General features: G+C 47.4%; 2 protein-coding genes across 4 annotated transcripts; one reads left to right on the top strand and one right to left on the bottom strand.

Annotated features, from left to right (window-relative positions):
* The first annotated feature begins 79 nt into the window (after nt 1-79).
* Nucleotides 80-11571, top strand: LOC118230522 (importin subunit alpha-3-like). 2 transcript variants are annotated; one of them, XM_035423621.1, is made up of 17 exons: nt 80-338; nt 1657-1701; nt 2513-2602; nt 2929-2955; nt 3335-3387; nt 3638-3733; nt 4150-4235; nt 4749-4835; nt 5447-5616; nt 6039-6083; nt 6766-6897; nt 7149-7277; nt 8046-8150; nt 8352-8423; nt 8697-8859; nt 9247-9341; nt 9955-11571. In XM_035423621.1, the coding sequence occupies exons 1-17, from the start codon at nt 270-272 to the stop codon at nt 10051-10053; spliced, it is 1563 nt and encodes a 520-aa protein (XP_035279512.1). In that variant the 5' UTR covers nt 80-269; the 3' UTR covers nt 10054-11571. The 2 variants fall into 2 exon arrangements, with proteins under 2 accessions (XP_035279512.1, XP_035279511.1); XM_035423620.1 differs by having other exon boundaries at nt 82-338; nt 2926-2955.
* A 1938-nt stretch (nt 11572-13509) lies between these two features.
* On the bottom strand, nt 13510-15822 carry LOC118230451 (uncharacterized membrane protein C3orf80-like). 2 transcript variants are annotated; one of them, XM_035423480.1, is made up of 2 exons: nt 15728-15822; nt 13510-14369 (listed from the first exon to the last, which is right to left on the bottom strand). In XM_035423480.1, the coding sequence occupies exon 2, from the start codon at nt 14167-14169 to the stop codon at nt 13846-13848; it is 324 nt and encodes a 107-aa protein (XP_035279371.1). In that variant the 5' UTR covers nt 14170-14369; nt 15728-15822; the 3' UTR covers nt 13510-13845. The 2 variants fall into 2 exon arrangements, with proteins under 2 accessions (XP_035279371.1, XP_035279370.1); XM_035423479.1 differs by having other exon boundaries at nt 13510-14350.
* Between the last annotated feature and the right edge of the window lie 1436 nt (nt 15823-17258).

Raw genomic sequence — 17258 nt, 5'->3', positions numbered from 1 at the left:
ACTGACCTCAGATCAGCTTCACCGTTGTCTTCTGAGTGGTTAAGTTCAGGATTTGTTTGGAGTTCGCTGGTCCTGTGTCGGTGCATCGGGTGAAATCTTGAACGCCGGCTTCTGGTCGAGCGGGGCCGTCCTTAGTACCGGCGTCGTTCCCAGAATACCACGGGGCAGAAACTAGCAAAAGTCCGAACTTAAAGCTAAAAAGAAAGGAACGGAAAAAGCACAGACAGCGCTGATATTTTCACATTCAAAAGCTTCTGCATTTTTGGAAAATGGCCGACGACGAGAAACAAGATAATCAGCGGATAAAGAATTTCAAAAACAAGGGTCGGGATCTGGAGGTGAAATTGTGTTTTGTTGCGTTTTTCTTTTATGCTACGATACTAGCCAGGTTCTGGGTAGCGAGCTAGTGAATAGGCTGATCTTTTATACGATAGCCTGTATTTTTGCGTCCTCTCTGAAGTCAAGCGTGTTTTGCTGCGTGAAGGGAGGTTATATGATCACAAATTAACCGATCCTCTTTATTTCGCAATCGTTGACTTTGTCATACGCAATGGCAGGCGAGATCAGACCACAGTAACACTACAATTCATCTCAATGGATAAAACGCTAAGCTAGGAAGCCGTTAGCAGTAGAGCACTCATCCAAGCTGTCAAGAGCAGCTAACATTATCAACCTGGTTAAGGTTAAATATCGATTTATGTAAACTATTAGCTAGCACTGGCTACTCAGCATTACCGTTAGCTGTTAGTTCTGATGCTGCTGGCTGCACCGAGTCGTGCTCCCATATTCAAGCTACTTGACGAGCTAGCTTGCTAACTGGCCTGCACGTGTCGCTTTTACTACTAGTTGGCCTACTACTAGCTAAACTAGATATGCTGTCATACGGGTAGCTGGTCTAGCTAAGGGTGAACTGTTTTGACTGGCTACGTTATTACACCTATACTAACTATCATGCCAGATTTGCAAATGAAAGCACATTTGCTCCTCTAACTAGCAAACAATGCTATGTTTAATGTCAGAAGGGGTAGCGGTAGTATGCTAACTACATTACACGTGTCTATCGCGTATGCACTGCTGTATTTTCTGGTTTATGTTTCCTTACATCGTTGTTTTAAATATGTGTCTATGCGCCGTGTATAAAGTTAATAAGGAGCGCGCGAACATTCCTTATCTTGACCTTTGATCTGCCCCGCCCGGCCGGTGCGTCAGTCCCTGCGTTGTTGGTCCGCGGATTATTTACCCACGAATTTGTTCCCGTTTAAAGTATTTTCTTTATACGACCTAATGACTCCGACATGTTCACCAAAGCGTTTCATCTTAAATACGGTGCTCGCTGTTTCAAATAGATTTCCGATTTTGGTTTCATGTTCGGCAACACAGTGGCTATAATGCGCTACTGTTCTTTTTTGTCACAAGTTTCAGGGTCTGTCCTGTTCAAAACTGCGTATAATCGGCATATTTGTCAACATCCGGCCTTTCTCCTTTGTCCCAGTTTCCATTAAACTTTTGTGGACGAGAGGGATCCTTTCCCCCACCTCCAAATGTTGTTGTAGGACTTGCTCTGCTAACCTCGCGATGGATGTGGTGTTTGCATTTATGCCGCACTGTGATGTGAAAAAAAAAACACTTTTTTTTTCTTTTTTTTACCCTTTTCAGACCATGAGAAGGCAGAGGAACGATGTGGTTGTGGAAATCCGAAAGGTACGTTTTAATACGCTTGACATGCTGAACTCTGCCTTACCTTCATTCTAACAATAATAATAATGACAACAAGAACAAAAATGCTTGAGATCCTGATATTGACTGTCTGGGTCAGTTTGCCTGACTGGTGGCTGTGCTCTGATCCAGGGTCTCATGACTTCAGATTTTCTGAATGGACTAACCAATATCAGAATCCAGCCCTGGAGGGCCGCAGGGCCTGCTGGGCTTTGGTGTGTTTTACCTCCAGTGATTAAGTGGGCCTTAATTGGGAGCTGATTGAAAGGAAACTACAATTACCTGCAGACACTGCAGCCGTCCAGGGACCCTAAATCGTGCACTTCTCCTCACAGCAGATGATTTTTACAACTTAAACAGGGTTAATTGAGCACTGGCAGGTGGTAAGACCTGCTTGTGAACAAGTTGGAGGGGTGTGGAGGGTTCAGGCCTGGTGAACTGAGATTACCTCTCACTGATGCTCAGATGTCCCTGTGATGCAGGGCTGCCCAACACTGTTCCTGGAGTTCTGCCGTCCTGTAGGGGTTTTGCACTCCAGCCCTAACAAATTATACCCCATTCAACAGCTAGAGATCTCGCTGAGCTGCTAGTTTTTAGAATCAGGTGTGCCAATTTGGGGTTGAAATGGAAAGCATACAGAGGACAGTAGATCTCCAGGAACATGTTTGGGCAGCACTCCTGTAAATCTTTAATCTTTGACTGGGATACCCCCCTCCAGAGTTAGCTGATTTTGTGCTCTCTCGCTCTCTCTCTCTCTCCCCCTCTCCCCCTCCCCCTCCCCCCTCTCCCTCCCTAGAACAAGAGGGATGAGCACCTCCTGAAAAGAAGAAATGTTCCGCAGGAAGGTGGCTGCGAAGACTCCGACGTTGACGGGGATCTCCAGGGGGTAATCGCCCGCTTCCCGCCAGAGTGCCGTTAGGGCGGCTGCATGCTAGCAGGAACCTTCAGGGAACCAACGGAGAAGTTTTCGGGCAGCTTGCCCAAACGCATGCTGCCATTTCCTGTTTCTGTGAGATGACGCACAAAAATGAATGTGCTTAAAGTAAAAAAAAATATTTTTTGTGTTCCAAGCTCCTTCCAAGTTTGTCTTTCAGCCTGTTGGACATTTTATGCATGCAGTTGAACATTTTCCAATATTTTGATGAAATAAAATTTTAGCCCATTTGTTCAATTTAATTGTATGTTGTTTTTTGTTTTTGTTTTTTGCAGCAGAGTACCTCTTTAGAAGCAATAGTACAGGTAAGTTAAATATATATATTTGTTTGTTTTTTTTAACGTGCCTATGAAGTTTACAATGTTCAGCAGAGGTGGTGCTGAAGCACACTTGATGAAAGGATAGTTAAAGAAACCTTTCTATCACCAGGATTATGCTCAAGGCTTGCAGGATATGCTTCTGTGCAAAAACAATGAGAAGACCTGCAAAAACGTGTGTGGTATTAACCAAGCAGGGCATACTTGGCAGTTCCTGATCGGTCCTGATTCAGTGATGAGGTTTCTGATTGGAGCGAAGGATTGTCGAGCAGTCTGGGAATGGGAGTGGTTGCGTCTGTGAGCCTCACTTTGGGCAGTTTTCCTTCCGTGTTGACACGCTCAAAGCTCTGTTCCTCCTGTATTCCAGAATGCAACCAGTGATGACCAGGGAGTTCAGCTGTGTGCCGTGCAGGCTGCCAGGTAAAAGCCACCCCCCCCCCCATCATAGATGTCCAGACCCAGACATCTGGGCTGCTTTGTGGGTGTGTTGCCACATTTCCGCCCTGAAGGCTAAATATTCTGAGCAGCGTTCTATAAATAGATATCTTGTGAGTCTCAGGTTGAGGGTCCGTTGGCTTGGTTGTGTTTGAGTTTGTTTGTTTCGTGTAGTAGGCCCTCTAGTGTTTGTGTTCGGCTTTGTCTTTTCTCACTTCTTTCCGTCTGCTTTCAGGAAGCTGTTGTCCAGTGACCGCAACCCTCCCATTGATGATTTGATCAAGTCGGGAATTTTGCCCGCGTTGGTGAACTGCCTGGACAGGGTTGACAAGTAAGTGTTGTTGCTGTAACCTTGCCCATTACTCAACCTGGCCACTACTTTTCCTTATTATGCTTTAAAAAAAAAACTCAGATCTATTGTGAAGCTGTGAAAATAAGGGAAGTGTGTCTGTGTGCGTGCCTGCGTCTGTGTTTTTTGAGTTCTCTCTCCCTCTCCTTCCACTCTCTCTCTCTCTCTCTCTCTCTTTGTCTCTCCCTCTCTTTCTCCCTCTCTCCCCTTTCCCTCCCTCTCTCCCTGTCCCTCTCACCCTCTCTCCCCGTATTTTCTCTCTCTCTCCCTCCCCCTCTTTTCTCTCCCCCTCCCTCCCTCCCTCTCTTTCTCTCTGCCTCTCTCTCTGTCTCCCACTCCTTCTATCATCTCCCTCCCTCCCTCTCTTTTTTTCTCCCTCCCTCTCTCTCTCTCTGCAGCCCTCCTCTTCAGTTTGAAGCGGCCTGGGCTCTGACCAACATCGCGTCTGGCACCTCGGAGCAGACCCAGGCAGTGGTGCAGTGCAGTATGTACCAAAACCCCCACTACCCCGCTTACTGGCACTCACCCAGCACTGCCCCCTAGTGGCTGTGACATTCCTACCACCCTTCTCACTGGCATTGACCCAGCACTGCCCCCTAGTGGCTATGTCATTCCTACCACCCTTCTCACTGGCATTGACGCAGCGCTGCCCCCTAGTGGCTGTGTCATTCCTACCACCCTTCTCACTGGCATTGACCCAGCACTGCCCCCTAGTGGCTATGTCATTCCTACCACCCTGCTCACTGACAATGAACCGGCTCTCGCCTTACTGCCCGTAAATAGCAATAATATGAGCCCTGGTATATGGTCTCATCACTGAAGACTGGTATATGCCGCAGCCCCAGAAATAATGGTGGTATATGTCCTTTCTCTGGATGATAATGTGATAATGAAGGTGCTATATGCTCCCTGTCTCCGTAGTGATAATGAAGGTGGTATATGCTCCCTGTCTCTGTAGTGATAATGAAGGTGGTATATGCTCCCTGTCTCTTCGCAGATGCTGTGCCCATGTTCCTGAGTCTGCTGCTCTCCCCACACCAGAACGTGTGTGAGCAGGCCGTGTGGGCGCTAGGCAACATCATCGGTGAGCAACCGCTTACTCACCCTGTGAGAATCCCTGCATGACGCGGCAAAACTCCCAATGCTAAATAAGTGCTTTAACTGTGCTAAAACTTTTGCAGTGCTTATGGGAATTATTAATAATTTTGCCATAGTGTGGGGGGGGGGAGGGGGGGTACAGTGTAGGAGTGTAGGAACAAGTGCTTCAGTTAGATAATTCTCCTGCAGCCAGTACTTAAATTAAATCACTAATTGGCTATAGCAGGGCCGCTTAAATCTGTTCCTGGAGATCTATCATCCTGTAGGTCTTCATTCCAGCCCTAACAAAGCACCACCTCATTCAGCTGCTAGAGATCTCATTTGTGCCAAATTAGGATTCAAATGAGAACCCAGAGGCTGGCAGGTCTCCTGGTACGGGGTTGGGCAGCCCTCGGCTATAGGGTCCACAGAATGAAGGTTTTTAAAGCCTAAATTGTCTGCTGATCAAAAGGAAAATGGTAAAAGCTTGCAGACACTGTGGCCCCCCGGGAGAGGAGATTTTTGCACCCTGCTGTAAAGCATGGACTGTGTGAAGTCTGATTGCCCTTTGACCCCTGCCCCTGCCCCCCCCCTCACCCCCCACCCCCCACCCCCCAGGTGACGGCCCTCGCTGCAGGGATTACGTCATCAGCCTGGGCGTGGTCAAGCCCCTGCTGGCCTTCATCCGACCGACCGTCCCCATCACCTTCCTCCGCAACGTGACCTGGGTCATGGTCAACCTGTGCCGCCACAAGGACCCGCCCCCTCCTCTGGAGACCGTCCGGGAGGTACCGCCCACCCGCTGTCTGTGTGTCTGTTCCCCTGTCCGTCCGTCCGTCCGCCCGCCCTTTAGGGGAACGGAATATGCTGCAATGCGATGTAAATATGTGGCTTAAAAAAAAGATACATTTCACATCAGTGTTTATTTATTTATTTATTTATTTATTTATTTATACACACACACATATACGTTGTTTGTGTGTATCCATGTATGTGTGTGTATGCTAAAAGAGCAATTATTTGTGTACTTGCCCATATTATGAAGTGTTACTATTTTGTTTACATATGCTTCCTGTATATTAAATCTCTAAGATTAAGGCAAAGAGCTACGCAACATTGACTGATACTCCTGTCTCAGTCTTATATAACCCTGTTCTGTAGTTTAGCTGTCCTGTAAGCGCCTGCATCTATCTGTCTCTCTCTCCCGCAGATACTCCCAGCCCTGTGTGTTCTGATTCACCATACAGACGTGAATGTGAGTGTTGAAACCGTTTAGTGTTGTTGGTGCTGGGATACCGGGTAAACCCGGGTCACCTGATCTGTGGTGATGCGGCGTGATCCAACTGCGTACTACAGCCAGTCGACTGCAGTCAGTAATGGGGAGAGATGAGAGCGGTTTTTGCAGGGATGCTGATCTTCTTGTCAAGTTTCTTCACCGTTGACTCTTTGAAGAGAAATTTTCCTGTAATGTGGCCCTCCTAGAAACTCCATTGCTTTCAGTTACCAGCGGTGGTAGTTACATCTGCAAAAGAACATTCTAATCGCATGTTTGTGATCTTACACCTTAAGGGGTTAAAAAAGAAAATTCTTTGTGGGGGGATGGGGTGGGGGGGGGGGGGCAGCACGGGTCAGGGGATGTTCTGTTTTATCTTCCTTTTCCTCTCCTTGTGTGTCTTCCTGTTGACCACTTGGTGATGTGAGGGCCTGAATCTAATGCTATTGGACAGCGAGGATTAAAGGACCCATTAGCTGGAGACGGTCCTCTAAATTTTGCCAGCCGACCAGCCAATTTATTTATTTATTTATTTTTATTGGTTCGCACTGGCAAATTGCTACATGCGATGGCATCACCAAATCGTGAGTGGGCGCCATCCATGGAGCCGTCGCTGGGCCAGCCAGCCGTGACAGCTTCCTGTTTGCGCGACGTGCCGTTTCAGATCCTGGTGGACACTGTCTGGGCGCTGTCCTACCTGACGGACGCCGGGAACGATCAGATCCAGATGGTCATCGACTCGGGAATCATCCCTCACCTGGTGCCCCTCCTCGACCACCAGGAGGTCAAAGTTCAGGTGGGGCGAAGAGTTCACACGCTCTTATTTATCCCAGAGCGTGCTCTTATCCATATTGATTTACAGGACCATGGAGGCACGGTGCAGAAGCGTGTGTCATAAGAGCAGCGTTCGGCATGGCCGTGCCTCCAGTGGGCTATAATGGCACGTCATGTGGCAGTTTCAAATGAGCTGTTTCAATACAGACTGACGATGACGTAAGCCCTTTTAGCCGGTACTGATCCGCTGATTGGCTGATTGTGTGTCGGTAGACGGCGGCTCTGAGAGCGGTGGGGAACATCGTGACTGGCACGGACGAGCAGACCCAGGAGGTTCTGAACTGCGACGCCCTGTCCCACTTCTCAAACCTGCTCACGCACCCCAAGGAGAAGATCAATAAGGTACCTGGGGCTGGCTCTCATCTTGCTTGTACAGGGCATTTGTGATGTAAGCAGGGTTGTGCAGGGCCTTTGTGATGTAAGCAGGGTTGTGCAGGGCCTTTGTGATGTAAGCAGGGTTGTGCAGGGCCTTTGTGATGTAAGCAGGGTTGTACAGGGCCTCTGTGATGTAAGCAGGTTGTGCAGGGCCTTTGTGATGTATGCAGGGTTGTACATGGCCTTTGTGATGTAAGCATGTTTTACAGGGCCTTTGTGATGTAAGCAGGGTTGTGCAGGGCCTTTATGATGTAAGCAGGGTTGTGCAGGGCCTTTATGATGTAAGCAGGTTGTGCAGGGCCTTTGTGATGTATGCAGGGTTGTACATGGCCTTTGTGATGTAAGCATGTTTTACAGGGCCTTTGTGATGTAAGCAGGGTTGTGCAGGGCCTTTATGATGTAAGCAGGGTTGTGCAGGGCCTTTATGATGTAAGCAGGTTGTACAGGGCCTTTGTGATGTAAGCAGGGTTGTGCAGGGCCTTTGTGATGTAAGCAGGGTTGTGCAGGGCCTTTATGATGTAAGCAGGTTGTACACGGTCAGTGGCTGTACAAGCTGCATGCATCACACTTGATTGTGTGAGTAAGGAGGACAGTGAGCATCTTTAACTGGAGCTTGCTCCGCAGAGCGTGTTCGGTGTAAGCGGTGTGATTGGTTACTCGTGGAATGAGAGAAGGGGTGAGTGGGCTGTTGCCGGGGAGACGGGGCGCTGACGGTGGCCGGTTCTCCCGTTGCAGGAGGCCGTGTGGTTCCTGTCCAACATCACCGCCGGGAATCCACAGCAGGTGCAGGCGGTGATCGACGCCGGCCTGGTGCCCATGATCATTCACCTGCTGGACAAGGTGCGCGCTCTCTCTCTCTCTCTCTCTCTCTCTCTCTGTCTCTCTCACTCTCTCACTCTCTCAGTCCCCTACTCATCCCTCTCCTCTGTCTTTCCCCCTCTCTTCTGCTGTCCCTCTCGTACTACACTCTCCTGCACGTGTTCGGTTTAGGGTGTGTTTGATGGCTAGCATTCACGTTGTAATTTTGCTGCTGGCCACCAGGGGGATTTCGGGACACAGAAGGAAGCGGCTTGGGCCATCAGTAACCTGACCATAAGTGGGAAAAAGGAGCAGGTAAGTTTGTTTGTTTTTTTTGTTTTTGTTTTTGCCGTTTCTGGTCATTTTATTTCCGCAGACGTGAAGTTTATGCTCAACGCCAACAAAATGTAAGGCTACCTTTTAATTTGCAGTGGTGTTTCTTCGTCAGGTGGGGTGGGGGCTCAGACATTTTGGGAACCCCCTCCCCTCCCAGTACAGCTTGCAATGCGCTCAGTGTTTCCGTTACCTTCTGCAGTGACCCGCGATACCGCGTGTACCTCGCGCGCTGTTGCGTTCCTCGCCCTGTAGGTGGCGCACCTGGTCCAGCAGCAGGTGATCCCGCCCTTCTGCAACCTGCTGACGGTGCGAGACTCCCAGGTGGTGCAGGTGGTGCTGGACGGGCTCAGGAGCATGCTCAAAATGGCCGACCAGGAGGCGGACACTGTCGCCGGGATCATCGAGGAGTGTGGCGGTAAGGCCCGCTTCCCCCCTCCCCCCTCCCCCGTTCTGTGATTGGCTCCCAAAAGCCTGGTCAAGCGGCGTGTGGAAATACCTATTTGCCCTTGGTCCTTGGGGGATTGGTTTTTGGGGGGGGGGGGGGGGGGGGTGTTAGCCAACAGTTGGTGCCATGCCATGTACTGGTTGTTTTGCATGCCTGTGGACCAGGAAGCACCTGCGACAGACAACATGGCAACCGCACTTGCACTTTGTTCTTAACAGATCGCGGGTGCGCTTACTGGAACAAGGCCAATAGTTCTATGACAGGAACTGGCACCGTACTAGTGAGTCCCCCACTGGAAAAAGTAAATGTGCGGGAACTAAGCTGAAACCTTTCTCTCTCTCTCTCTCTCTCACACAGGTTTGGAAAAAATTGAACAGTTACAGAATCACGAAAATGAAGAAATCTACAAGCTGTCCTACGAAATAATTGATCAGTTCTTCTCCACCGATGACGTAAGTCCCGTCGGCAGTACTGTCGTTTCCTCTGTTCGTCAATGCCACAATAGTCTCAGACTATTCTCTCTGAAAAATGACACTGTGGTCTCGGACTATTCTGTCTACAAAATGCACAGTAGTCTCAGGCTATGCTCCCAAAATGCCGCAATAGTCACAGAATATGTTCTCTACAAAATGCTACAATAGTGTGACTATGTTCTCTAAAAAAAATGCCACAATAGTCTGATTATGCTCTCTAATAATGCCACAATAGTCTGACTATGGTCTCTAAAAATGCCACAATAGTCTGACTATGCTCTCTAAAAAAAAAAAGCCACAATAGTCTGACTATGCTCTCCAAAAAAATGCCACAATAGTCTGACTATGCTCTCTAAAAAAATGCCACAATAGTCTGACTATGCTCTCCAAAAAATGCCACAATAGTCTGACTATGCTCTCTAAAAATGCCACAATAGTCTCAGACCACGCTCTCTAAAAAAATTGATACAGAGCTCTCTGAAGAGAACCATTCGAGAACAGGAAATGGCCGACACTGAACACAAGAGAGGCTGTTTCGCTTGGTTCTGTCTAGTCCTCATATTTGTGACAAAGCTTTCTTTTCTTCGCTTAGATCGACGAAGACTCCAGCTTGGCGCCCGAGACCGTTCCGGAGGGGATGTACGGGTTCGACTCTTCCGCCAACTTGCCGACAGAAGGGTTCCGTTTCTAGACTCGACCCCTCAGTGCTGGAGCCGTCCGGTCGTTGTAGGCAAAAAACTTGGGGAGAGGGATAGAGAGAGCGAGTGAGAGAGAGAGAGAGCGAATGAGTGAATGAGTGAGGGTGAGGGAGGATGTCGGACGGTGGGCTCCGCGGTCGCCCCCGACACCCCGGAGGATTTCGTGAAGCCGTTGCCATGGGAGACGGAGCTGGAGGCAGCACCGGGCCGTCCCAGGCAAGGATGGGTTGGAAGCTGGGAATGCAAGCAAGTGTGAGCGCAAGAGGTTTAGTATTGGGGGAATAATTATTCTTTTTTTTTTTTTTTTTTTTTTTTTTTTTAATTCATTAAAAGGAAAAAAACACAATCTGCACCGTGCCAGTAGAACACGACTGCGTAAGAACTGTCACATCTAGAAACGGCGTAAGCTGTTAACGTCAGAGTGTGACTGCCCCTTTTTTTTTTTTCTTCTTTTCCTTTTTTTTAAAAAAAAAATCTACACTGAAGCGTAACAGAGTGACTAGTTTTTGTGCTGCTGAATTTAAAGATAACCACGTCCACTGAATATTGCTGAGAGACATTCCGGGAGACTGCGGAGTTTCCGGATGCTTCCGCTGGTTGTGCAGAGGCCGGACGTGGACTAGGAAATAACGTAAACAACGGAAGCTCGGCTGGAATTGAAGTCGAAAAGCTGAGGAAGAACAGTATCATGGCTTCGAGGAACAGAGCAGGGCAGGGAAGGGAAGGGGCGGGGTACCCCTTCTGATTGGCTGAACTCTGCTGAAGGGGCGGGGCTTACCTCCAGCAGCCCCCGCCCTGTCCCCACCCCCAGCCTGCCATCCCGACCACAGACAGACAGACGCAGTGGGTGTCCGAGAAGGAAAGCTCATCCCCGAAACACACGATCGCGCCGGAAAGGAAGGAAGAAAGCAGGACCCCCCCCCCCGCCCCCGCTGCCCGAAAGAGAGGCGCAAACCCAAAACGCTCGCTCCATGGGGCGGGGCCTGCAAACGTCCCGCTGCTTTTCCCGTTTGACCTTCCTAGCGATTTATTTTTTATTTCTGTTCTTATTATTTTTTGACTTTTATGTTTTCAGTGCTTGCGTAACAAAGTGCCCGTCCCCACACGCCCCGCTTTACCTGGCCCACTGTCCCACTCTCCACACCTGGACCTTTCTGTGACGCTGTCCAGTTTGCACCCGAGTACCTTACTGTGAGTAAAGTGTTTCTCCCCGGTCATAGTGAGGAATTTCTGATGGTTTTCATTTAAATTTTTTTTTTTTTTTTTTTTTTTTTTTTTTTTTTTAAAGGAATTTTGTAACACCTTTTTGAATTGGGCTGGAGTTGGTGGAGGTGACCTTTTTTGTTTGGGGACTTAGTTGGGACTATTTGCAACATTCCATGTCAGGGCCTTGTGGTTTAAAAAAAAAAAAAGAAAAGAAACTTAACCTAGATATGTACGACTCCCAGAACCTGTTGGGGAAACAGGTAGGGTTGTCCCTCAAGAGAAATAAATACTGAATCCCAACCGTGCCTCTTTCTCTTTGTTTCCTGTGTTCCGTCTGTCTGGCACTGACAAACATGTATACAGCCATGGTTCTCAATGCTATGTGTACGTGGCAGTGCACTTAATCAGTCTTTTTCTGCTTTTTAATGCAGTGCCCCACCCTGTTTGTTTAATGTCTTATGGGATTCCCAAGGCAAACGGGTGTGTGAATAAAATCCCCGGGTTTGAATCATGACAGTTATTTAAACTGCTGAAGAGCCTTGACTGCCTGGAAGCAGCTGGGATTGGTCATGGTAGTTGGTTCCTATTGCTCTCAAGCTAAAGAAAACCACTTTGTTTTTCTTTATTATTTTTTTTTTTTCCAAACTGCCAAAATAAGTCCGAAAATCTGAGGCACATGCCCGGGAGCCTGTCGTGCTGGTTCTACGTTGGGACCTAATAAATATACACATGTGACATAGATGATGGTGCGTTGGGTATCTATATGGTTTTAATTCCGCAACCGTTTTCACTGACCGTATGAAAAGCCCAGGACCCACAAAAAAATATTTTCCAGTTTGATTACTCTGTTGTAAAAAAATAAGTTTTCAGTACAGTGCAGAGTTCTTGTTCGGTTAGTTAAAAGCAAACAGAAATGCACAGGTAATGTTATAGCTTTGTTCTATAACACTTCACATCATCATCATTAAAATGGCTTCTTTAGTTCCAAGTAAGGCATTGCTGAGGGCGTTGTCAGTCATTTCAGCCTGTGTGGCCTATGCTTCACTGCATTTTTAAAATGTTTGTCAGCAGCGTCAAATGGAAAAATTGGTTGGACACCTTTAAAAATGTCATTGGCCATCGTTTGGCTCTAAACATTTGGGAACAAACAGGTGGCCAAACACAAAAACACCAAAATGTCCTGGATACCTCACTGACACTAAATGCTAAGTATGCAAAGACGCATTTGAATTTTGCCAATAGGGCAGTTAGTCCAAATGAAAGTGTATATGCATATTTCAAACATACATTCAAACCACTGAAATGTACATATTGTATATCGTATGGGAAATTATTTGTAGGAACATACAAAGCACTGGTCTGTACATTGATTGTACCGCAGAACACATGCAATTACTGACTGAACAATTTGAGAGCCTTTCCTCCCTCAACCCAGTTCATATGCTGGATTCTCCACGGCTGATGAATGGAAAGATAGTAATCGGTTTATAAACGCATCAACCCCTCTGCGAGGGGAACAGAATCCCGTCTGGCGACTCCCAGCCTGACTGTATTAGCTTGCAGCAGTTTTATTAAATTATACAGTGGGGACAGATAATTATCGGTTTTCCCCACTCTTTGTTCCTCTTTAAATTTGCCCCTAAATGTGCACAGTTGCACAGGCCAGTGCATTACCTTGTTCTGTGTGTGTGCGCGCGTGCGTAAAGTGTTCTTGGCGCAAACCTCTCATACACTATTGCTGTACTCGTCTCCATTGTTCGTGGATCGTTGATCTCAACACCGCCCGCGAACTCGCCATTTTCTGAGCACGGCGTGCTTAGGAATGGGGGGAAAAGCTAGGCCATGCAAAAGAAAGGCGCGTACTTACGACACATTGGTGGTTAAATTGGACTGTATGAATACAAAGGTAAATATCCTGGTAATATATTAATCTTGGTAATAAAAATCGAATATGTACATGAAGCATTACTTATCGTTTATCCACATTTTAGAAATAGAGCTGTTATTTGTATAACTGTCGCAGTGTAATTTTTGATGTTACATTCGGCCTAATAAATGTCACTTCGACTTTCCTTACATAGTGGTATTTCTGAACAGCGGAATAACTGAAACAAGTTAATTCGCATACTGCAGCAGCGCGTGGTCACCGTTCTAACTTATCCCTCACTCATTCCACGTAAAAGGAAGGTAACTTCACAGTGTTTTTTTATTTTATTTAATCATTTATTACAAAACACGTTTAATTAATTAATATTTTGCCGCACGACATGAAGTCTAAATAGATAAGTAAAATTTAACACAAAGAATCAGTATTCGAGTTCAAATTAATTGCAACGTCACATAGGCCTAAACAGATCACAATTACGTGCCGCTTTCTTCTCAGGGTGTATTTCTACGGAATCAAGATGACCATTTGCATGGAAAATAGAACACCATAAAGTTACCAAGACTGACAAAATAGGTTTGCTAACCATGTAACATGATTTACAACGGAGAAAACCTATGGCTGCTAAAAAGGTCAGTTGGCTTGACATTTCACATTCAGGACAAAATAAACACTTAAATAGCTCACGCTATGGTTATCCAAGGAGTGTTCGAGATGTGGGGAGCGGATGGAGGCACGGCTGAAGTGGAACACGAGGGCGTCCCGACACTGGTGCCGGCACCGCGCGAAGTCCGCGCGCCTCCTGCATGGTCTCCTCGTACGTGGGCAAGTCTTTCACCTCTTCGTACGCCGGCAGCGGCACCGGCGAGGCGATGTCCTCGAGGCTGTGCCGCGTGACGCTTGCGAGCAGGTTGTCCTGGGACGTCGTGGCGCCTCCGCCCAGGAAAGTTGGCTCCGGCTCCCCGTCGCTCTGGCGGCGGGGTCTCGGGCAGACGATGCGCTGGATGAAGTAGCCCATGGCGAACAGCAGCAGCAGGATCAGAATCCCGGAGAGTTTGCGCGTTATCCAGTCCAGATTGTCGAAGAAGGTATGCAGCTGGACCTGGCAACAGCCAGCGGTGACGGCGCTGCTGTTACCCGGCGCGCAGCATCGCTGGTCCTCCCGACACTGAATGCCTCCGCAATTTCGCAGCGCCCGGCTGACGGAAATCACAAACACTGTCAGAAAAGTTAACCGCGACGCTGAGTGCCGTGACAGATGAAGCATTCTTTTTTTCTGTTCCGTGACGGGCGTATAGCCGATTTTTCAATTTATTTTTTAAAGCATTCTCGTTTCGCTCTATGTTCTTAATCACGAAGGATGAAGTTTAGTTGAGCTAGTTTAGTTGGTCGCAGAAAGAAATGAAGCTCTGGGGGGGAGAGGGGCCTGCGTTGCAGAGTGAGCTGTGATGATGCTTGTTGATTGCTACGTCACTGCACGAGGAAAACATTAGGGGCATGGTCGGGAGAAAACGTGTAACACATCTAGGCATGCTTTTTGCTCATCACGTTCGACACTTCGCAACATAGCATTTCGTTTCTTTTCAACGACAATTATTTAAATTTAATCTTGCATATAGCCTACTTTTTTTTTTTTACTGAGATTGCCTGCTTCACAATACCTTCACAGTCAGAGGCGCAGATGGGGGGAGGCAACTTTGACACTTTTTCCCGGGCCGAAGCCCGATTGGGGCTAAGGATACGTGGTGTAAATATTTGAATTAGTTACAGAATTTATTGGGGGGTCCCAATATATTTTATATATCGGGCCGTGCTAGAAGCTAACCGTTTCTGAGTAACAGTCTCTCTCCGTGCGCGAGACGGAGAGAGTGAGTGACCACAAGTTGGAAGGCGATAATAAATCTTTGAGATGAAAGATGCATGACTCATTGATCGTGGTTTTTAATGTGCCTTTTAATGCGTCCGCATCTCCATTTGTGACGGGGTCAAGGGCGGTCCAGTCTGGGAATTGCGGAGAGTTTTTCGCATGAAACTTTTCGGATTAGAATCGATGCTTTTAAGACATGGGTACATGTCCAATTTCCTCGTGAGTCGGACATCATAAAGCGGACTTCATAAACAACAATAAAACAACTATGTGTGAATAATAAATGAAGGCATTTCTGGGCCTGCTCTTTAAACCACTGTTGGCCAATCAATTACTTCGTTGCCCTTCAAGTGCACCGATTACGGACTACTTTAAAATGCTTGCTGCCCCTGTTCACTGTTTAAACGCATCCGCGCAACTTCACACCGTTAAACAGAAGCGTTTTTTTCCCCACTGCAGTGTGACTTCAACAATTTTTTATGGGGGCGGGGGGTTGGGGTGTGTGTTCCAGTGGCGCATGAAAACGTCAATACGCTCTCTCATTGGTCGTACAAAAAAAACAAGTGGAACAAATCATGAAATCGATATGCCGTCAGGTGACCAGCAGGGACTCAGAGTGAGCTAATGGCGGTATCCCGGCGCGAAGCAATGGTTTCTTTGTTTCCGGCTCCTCAAGATTCTCTCCCTGGTATTAAAACGCTGAACTTACCGTTCTACCTGCTCGTATCAACGCGGTCCCATATTCCAATTGCCCTGAAGCCACACATACCCCCTTTTCTTGGCATCAGGCATGTCAGGGCTGCCCATCCCTGTTCCTGGATGATCCACCATCCTGTAGGTTCATGCCTGCCCTAAGGAAGCACACCTCATTCAACAGCTAGAGATCTCCTCGAATTAGTTGAATCTAATGAGAATTCCTTGCTAATTAGTAATCAGGTGTGTCAGTTAGGGGTGAAGGGGGAGGAACTCCAGGATGGAAAATATCCAGGAACAGGGTTGGCAGCATTGAGTTATGCAATTTTATTAGTCTACTCTTACAGCAGGATTTAATTTACCAAAATAAACTGAAGAGATTGAACATCAATACCTCCTCCCCCAACCCATCACAATTCCGAATGGCATGTACAAGTTGATCTTAATCATTTCTCATAAAAGGGAGGATGTACAATAAGCCAAATGTGATTATTTCATTAGGCCATAAACACTGAAAGAGGCCCAGCATGCTTAATCAGTTTAGTGTTATGTTTCTGAGTGACACTGCCCACCTCCAGTACATAAACAGCCAAATTGGATTCTGCATTCGGGCGGCTATTCGCAGTGACTGTTGCACCCAAAACCCCTTTTAAAAACATTGAACGGCTCCGTGCTGGTCAAGAACGGTCTAACCAGATGCACCTTTCGATAGATTTTGGCTAGGCTGAGGATTTTGAAAGCAAAGTTTTGAACGTCTGAAGATTCATTTTAGATGCCTGACCTCAATTTGCTTTGCGATGAACTAACCTAGGGTTAAGATCCAGTGACTGACAAAACATTACCGGTGCTTGTTGCCACAAGGGTATTTATACTTGCATTGGGCTTGGACAAAATCCCCATAGAAACACTAGTTACATTAGTCTGATAGTCCCCATTCACTTTAATGGGAGCTCCAAAGTGAACGCCTTCAGTATGTGCAGTACAGGCTTACTTCCGGGACGTCGCAAGCTAGGTTAGCTGAAGGGGTGCATGCCTGTCTTGTTAAATATGGATGTCTATGGCAGAAACAAAAAAAAAAAAAACAAAACCACACTGCTGAAGCCCTATGGCAGGGGTGCACATCTCCGGTCCTGGAGGGCCGATCTGCGTGCTGGTTTTTGTTCCAACCGGTTACCAAATTTTTCCCCCGACAGTTTTTCTATAAACCACGCTGCTTCAACTCCTGCACTTGAGCTCGGTGAAATCTCTAGGATACACTTGCAGTCTGCGGCTGTAGCTGGTGCTTATACACACACACGTCAGATCAAGATACGATTGGGCTAATTAAAATGTTGTCAAATGTTCACAAAATCCTGAAATGGATCAGCCCTTGTGCACCCCTGCCCTATGGCAACTGAGGAGAAAAGTACCACTGAAGCCCCAACCTCTGTGATGTCATACAGCTCATCAGTAGATCACTGTCCCCATACAACCGCCTTTGAAATGTGAACACTAGATACCATTACAGGCAACTCAAGCGGCCCAATACTCTCTCCCCCCATTCAGAC

This window comes from Anguilla anguilla, chromosome 6 (genome assembly GCF_013347855.1).
Source record: "Anguilla anguilla isolate fAngAng1 chromosome 6, fAngAng1.pri, whole genome shotgun sequence".
Classification (NCBI taxonomy): Eukaryota; Metazoa; Chordata; class Actinopteri; order Anguilliformes; family Anguillidae; genus Anguilla; species Anguilla anguilla.
Note: the sequence above shows the minus strand (reverse complement) of the source record. Positions and strands in the feature narration are given on the sequence as shown.

What these genes read in the sequence shown, in the direction of transcription:
- LOC118230522 (XM_035423620.1), top strand. Translation starts at nt 270, where the DNA reads ATGGCCGACGACGAGAAACAAGATAATCAGCGGATAAAGAATTTCAAA. An exon ending in GGCGCTAGGCAACATCATCG is followed by an intron (nt 4,836 to 5,446) that starts GTGAGCAACCGC and finishes CCCACCCCCCAG; the next exon opens with GTGACGGCCCTCGCTGCAGG. An exon ending in GATCATCGAGGAGTGTGGCG is followed by an intron (nt 8,860 to 9,246) that starts GTAAGGCCCGCT and finishes TCTCTCACACAG; the next exon opens with GTTTGGAAAAAATTGAACAG.
- LOC118230451 (XM_035423480.1), bottom strand. Translation starts at nt 14,169, where the DNA reads ATGGGCTACTTCATCCAGCGCATCGTCTGCCCGAGACCCCGCCGCCAG.